Source organism: Triticum dicoccoides, chromosome 3B (assembly GCF_002162155.2).
Source record: "Triticum dicoccoides isolate Atlit2015 ecotype Zavitan chromosome 3B, WEW_v2.0, whole genome shotgun sequence".
In the NCBI taxonomy this organism is placed as follows: domain Eukaryota; kingdom Viridiplantae; phylum Streptophyta; class Magnoliopsida; order Poales; family Poaceae; genus Triticum; species Triticum dicoccoides.
This window is the reverse complement of record NC_041385.1, coordinates 122,737,997-122,744,393: the sequence shown is the minus strand read 5'-3', so window position 1 is coordinate 122,744,393 and position 6,397 is coordinate 122,737,997. Positions and strand designations below refer to the sequence as shown.

Here is a 6,397-nt window from a genome sequence, read left to right as displayed (position 1 = left end):
TTTCATCTTTCAAGTTCTTCATAGTGATCATCAGATATAAATCCCAAGTGACTCATAGAATAGAGTTATGCTCCCCGACAACGGCGCCAGAAATTAGTCTTGATAACCCACAAGTGTAGGGGATCGCAACAACTTTCGAGGGTAGAGTATTCAACCCAAATTTATTGATTTGACACAAGGGGAGCCAAAGAATATTATTAAGTATTAGCAGTTGAGTTGTCAATTCAACCACACCTGGATAATTTAGTATCTGCAGCAAATTATTTAGTAGCAAAGTAGTATGATAGTAACGGTAACAGTAGCAACGGAAAAGTAAATAAGCGAAACACAATATGTGAAAAACTCATAGGCATTGGATCAGTGATGGATAATTATGTCGGATGTGATTCCTCATGTAATAGCTATAACATAGGGTGACACAGAACTAGCTCCAATTCATCAATGTAATGTAGGCATGTATTTCGAATATAGTCATACGTGCTTATGAAAAAGAACTTGCATGACATCTTTTGTCCTACCCTCCCGTGGCAGCGGGGTCCTAGTGGAAATTAAGGGATATTGGCCTCCTTTTAATAGAGAACTGGACCAAAGCATTAACACATAGTGAATACATGAACTCCTCAAACTACGGTCATCACCGAGAAGTATCCCAATTATTGTCACTTCGGGGTTGTCGGATCATAACACATAATAGGTGACTATAGACTTGCAAGATAGGATCAAGAACACACATATATTCATGAAAACATAATAGGTTCAGATCTGAAATCATGGCACCCGGGCCCTAGTGACAAGCATTAAGCATAGCAAAGTCATAGCAACATCAATCTCAGAACATAGTGGATACTAGGGATCAAACCCTAACAAAACTAACTTGATTACATGGTAAATATCATCCAACCCATCACCGTCCAGCAAGCCTACGATGGAATTACTCACGCACGGCGGTGAGAATCATGAAATTGGCGATGGAGGATGGTTGATGATGACGAGAATGACGAATCCCCCTCTCCGGAGCCCTGAACGGACTCTAGATCAGCCCTTCCGAGAGAGATTAGGGCTTGGCAGCGGCTCCGTATCGTAAAACGCGGTGAAACTTCCTCTCTTGGTTTTTTTCTCCGCGAGACGGAATATATGGAGTTGGAGTGGAGGTCGGCGGAGCCTCAGGGGGCCCACGAGACAGGGGGGCGTGCCCAGAGGGGGTGGGCGCGCCCCCCACCCTCGTGGATAGGGTCTGGGCCCCCTGGTCTTCATCTTTTGACAGTATTTTTTATATTTTCTGAAACTTATCTCCGAGGATTTTCAGGTCATTCCGAGAACTTTTGTTTCTGCATAAAAATAACACTATGGCAGTTCTGCTGAAAACAGCGTCAGTCCGGGTTAGTTTCATTCAAATCATGCAAGTTAGAGTCCAAAACAAGGGCAAAAGTGTTTGTAAAAGTAGATACGTTGGAGACGTATCACCTAGTAATGGACTCGGATGACGAGGAGGCGCTCGCAGTGTTGCTGGAGGAGGAAGCCGAAGCCGACGTCTAGGAGCAGGAGCATCTCATGGTGCTCGCCGCCCTCGCCGGCCTGCTCGCGAGCAATGAAAAGTCGCGGCAAGGTGGCTCGGCGCTGGGGCGGGTGAAAGCAAAGAACTGGCATCGTCTGGAAGGCTACTGCATGCTCTACTCCGACTACTTGGCCAATGCTTCATTGCACAACGAGAAAACATTTCGGCGCCGTTATCAGATGAGCCGAAAGCTTTTCCTCAGGATTGTGAATTCCATTCGGGAGTTCGACAACTACTTCAAGTGCAAGAAGTATTGCACCGGCACACTTGGATTCACCTCAATCCAGAAGTGCACGACAGCTATGAGGATGCTTGCATACGGAGCTCCCGGTGATTCACTCAACGACTATGGGCGCATGGCCGAGTCCACGACCATTGAGTGTTTCTACAAGTTCTGCAGGGCAGTGGTGGTAGTGTTTGGACCGTAATACTTGCGATCACCCAATGCTGAAGACACTGCTCGGATCCTAGCACAGAATGCAGCAAGAGGATTTCCTGGGATGCTTGGAAGCATCGACTACATGCATTGGAAATGGAAGAACTGTCCATTTGCTTGGCAGGAGTTGTACAAAGGCGCCAAAGGCGGTTGCAGTGTGGTACTTGAGGCAGTGGCCACACATGACCTCTGGATTTGGCACTCTTTCTTTGGGATGCCAGGAACTCACAATGACATCAACGTCCTGCAGTGCTCCTCTGTCTTTGCCAATCTTGTTGAAGGTCATTTTCCTCCGGTGAACTTCGAGGTCAATGGGCGGCAGTACAACAAGGGGTACTACCTAGCTGATGGCATCTATCCGAGATGGTCGACATTTGAGAAGACTACCTCAAACGTTGTGCCAGGAGGCAAGAAGTCATTCTTTGCGAAGGTTCAGGAGGCTTGCAGGGAGGATGTCGAGTGGGCATTTGGTGTGCTCCAATCTTGGTTTGATGTTGTCCGGTACCCTGCTCAGACCTGGTCAAAAGATCAAATGTGGGAGATCATGACTTGCTGTGTCATCTTGCACAACATGATCATTGAGAGCGAGCAGGAAGAGCCAGTGTTTGACACTGAACCATACTACAGGCAGGGTCCTCTTGCCCAAGTTGATCACCAGCTACCGGCAACCTGGACTGCCTACCTCAATATGCGCCAGGAGATCCGAGACCCACATGTGCATCAACAACCGCAACACGATCTGGTGGAGCATCTATGGAGGCTCAAGGGCGACGCCGGAAACGACGTGTGAAATATGATTTTTATTTGTTGAACTATATAATTTGTATTGAACTATTTGTTGTTGAACTATTTGATTTTTATTGATTTTCTGTGATGAACTATGGAGGCAAAAAAATATTTATAAAGAATTCACGCCGAACCGCGCCAAATATGGACCGATTCACGCCGATATCGCGCCATTTTTGACGAAAATGGGCCGAATAATGGACCGACATCGATGCCTAAAAGCGACCCAGGGTCGACGACTGGGTGCCCAACCGCCCCCAGAGCCGATTTTGCCGCTGGCTCGCCTTCAGGGGGGCGATTTTTATGCCTCCTGGGGGCCAACGACTGGAGATGCTCTTATGCTAGTTGCCCTATGCGAGAATGACGTTCTGCACATAGGGCAATTCTTCACGGCAGGATCACGACCTACATCTTCGGTACCCAACCCAAATATCTCTTACAGCTATAAATAAATTCCCGGCAATAAAAGAGCTACTTATACTCGTCGACAAAACAATTATTCAATGAATGAGCGTCGCATTTCTTTTATTTTTTTACTGTGAAAGCATATCTTTTTCATCTGCGAGGATAACGTAGCACCAACGGGTCAATCCATTTCGTTCTTTTTTTAGCGTAACCAGTCCAATACTAATCCCCACGGCACAACATTTGAATAAACATAATACTGGTAGCCCAACACGTACGTACAGCACGCCAGTCGTGACGCAAAGCGACGGCGCCATGCCCATGAGGCGGCGTCAGAACATTCTTTCGGCAACGGACCAATCACCCAAGCAATCGATCGGACTACTCCCACTCACTGGGGTTCGAGAGCGACGTCGCGAGGCGCCTTCTCCCACTCGCTGCTTTCCCATGTTCTCCCCGACCGCGTGAGCGAGCCGCGGTTCCAGCGTCGCGCCGCCACCAACCGTCGCCTTCCTTCCTTCCATCCTTCTCTCCGCGTGCCCAGAACCTTTATAAATCCCTCTCTGCGGGAGGATCGACTTGCTCCTCTTCGTCTCTTCCTTCTCCTCCATCTCCCAGTCCACCATTGTTTCTGTTCCACCGTACCCACAAAACTCTACTTAGATGATGAGAAACCAGCCTTACGTGGGGTCGCAGCACTATTCCTCCCAAAACATGGCTGACGGCGGAGACCTGTCCTACCTCGATTACTATTTTGAGCAGGACGCTGTGCCTGAGTCTCTGCCGGCTCCGGTGAACCCGCAGGGGAGCAAGAAGAGGGGGGCGTCGGCGATGGAGGTTGACGCGCCGCAGGGGCAGGGGGAGCCGGGGTTTAAGAGGCAGAACTCGCTGTGGGAGTCAATGGATACCAGTGGCGGGCTAGCGCTTCATGTGGTGGAGTCGTCGGTGGGGTTTGGGGTGCTGCAGGTGCAGGGCATGGTCACCCTGGGAGCTGAGTGGACAGGAGGGGCGCCGTGGGTCTCGGAGGCGCGGGGGTCCAAGAGGCAGCGCTCGCCGTCGGGCTCGATTGAGACCGCTAGCGGCGGGAGCAACGAAGACGGCCGAAGCGAGATGGTGGATGAGTCTGTGGCGCTGGCCACGGTGACGGGGGAGAAGGGCGTTGGCGGCGGAGGGAGGCGGCTGTGGAAGAAGGACCGCCACAGCGCGTGGTGGGACACGGCGAGCAGCCCGGGCTACCCGGCGGCGGACTTCAGGCACCATTTCCGCATGTCCCCCTCCACGTTCCAGGTTCTCTGCGAGCAGCTGGCGGCCGCCGTCCGCAAGGAGGACACCGCGCTACGCGCCGCCATCCCCGTGCAGAAGCGCGTCGCCGTCTGCGTCTGGCGCCTCGCCAACGGGGAGCCCCTCCGCAAGGTCGCCGATCGCTTCGCCATCGGGGTCTCCACCTGCCACAAGCTCGTGCTCGACGTCTGTGCCGCCATCCAGGCCACGGTCGCGCCCAACGTCATCCGGTGGCCGGACGCCGCCGCCATGGCCACCAACGCCGCCAAGTTCGAGGCCTTGTCGGGCATCCCGGGCATCATCGGCGCCGTCTACACCACCCACGTCGCCATCATCGCGCCCAAGCACCACGTCATCAACTACTTAAACCCCCGCGCCACGGCGCGCAAGAGCAAGACCTGCTACAGCATCACCCTGCAGGCGTCGGTGGACGCGGACGGGACCTTCACCGACATCTGCGTCGGCCCAGGTGCCATGGCCGACGACCAAACCCTCCTCCTCTGGTCGATGAACAAGCCCAAGCTTACCGGGGAGACCCTTGGCCAGGGCATGCGCCTGGTCGGCGGCGCCGGCTACCCGCTCACGGACTGGATGCTGGTGCCCTACTCCCACCAGAACCTGACGTGGACGCAGCACGAATTCAACGAGAGAGTGGCAAAGGCGCGCGCCGTGGCCGTGACCGCGTTCCACAAGCTCAAGGCGCGATGGGCCTGCCTCCAGAGGCGCACCGAGGTCAAGGTGGACGACCTTTCCGTCATGCTCGGCGCCTGCTGCGCGCTCCACAACATCTGCGAGCGCAGCGGCGAACCGTTCGACCTCCAGCTGCTGCAGGGCTTGGAGCTCGACCTAGACGACGACAACCACATGGTCGCCAATGACCCCGTGCCCTCCCCCGCCGCTGGACAGATGCGAGACACCATCGCCCACAGCATGCTCCACCATGGCAAGGTGGCCGGCGCTGGGTCTTTCTACTAGCAGCTATAGTATTACCTGTTTCATTTCTTGACCCGATCGATCAGCCGATCCAAAGTACGTAAAAGCAATAATTAAGGGAGTAGGACACCAAAATTCATTGGTTCTTTTGCTGGACTCGGAAGAGCCAACAAGTTTTCTTCTCGAGATTAATTAGTCCCATTTTTAGTATGATACCGGGCAACGTTTTCTTCGTTTTTACTTTTTAGGTTCGGAGGACACAACATTGTGGTTTGAGATATTGGAAAGATGTTTCTTCTTTCATGTTTTAGGATATCTCTTGGATCTTGTATATCACCATCAATTTTGCCAGACGTTGTATCCTTGTTTCATTTTGCCATCCAAGACCTTAATTAGATTGATCTCTCCCACTCTCCAGATGTTAAAATACTTTGTTTTTGTTTTGGTTAGTACGAAACTCTGATTATGCAAGTACAACTTCCGTACAAAAATATAAGATGATTTTATACGCTAAACTAACCTTAAAAATGTCTTACATTTTGATACGGAGGTTATACATGTTATAATATCTATGTGTAGTTTAGTGTACAAATAGTAGCTTTGAGTTTGTCGTGGACTCGTGGCTGAACTATCAACTCTAGCTATGCTATCGGAGTACTTCAAGGATGAGGCGTATGGCGGGGGCGATCAAGCGGGCGACCGCAGGCGCCCCGCCATCATTGGCCGGGGATTGCCGGCAAGTCGGCGGCCGGTTTTGGGCTCTGGCAGAGTCCGATGAGGACGACGTGGACGAGGATGGGGACTCGCCGGCGACCTCTCCGGCGTCTCTGACCCCTTCCGATCTCATCTGTGAGTTTTCCAATTCCGGGTACGACGAAGATGATGTGGCAACGACGGTCGATGAAGTCTTGCCACCCGACTATCCGGCCAGACTTGGGCTTCATGCGGGAGAGAAGAAGGAGATGATCCATCACGTCGTGCATCGGAGAACGGCGGCGACG

General features: G+C 52.2%; 1 protein-coding gene across 1 annotated transcript; it reads left to right on the top strand.

The window, feature by feature from the left end:
- The first annotated feature begins 4,111 nt into the window (after window positions 1–4,111).
- LOC119280956 (protein ANTAGONIST OF LIKE HETEROCHROMATIN PROTEIN 1-like) lies at window positions 4,112–5,775 on the top strand. Its single transcript, XM_037561627.1, has one exon. It carries the CDS (start codon window positions 4,158–4,160, stop codon window positions 5,436–5,438), a length of 1,281 nt encoding a protein of 426 aa, XP_037417524.1. The 5' UTR covers window positions 4,112–4,157; the 3' UTR covers window positions 5,439–5,775.
- Window positions 5,776–6,397: the final 622 nt, after the last annotated feature.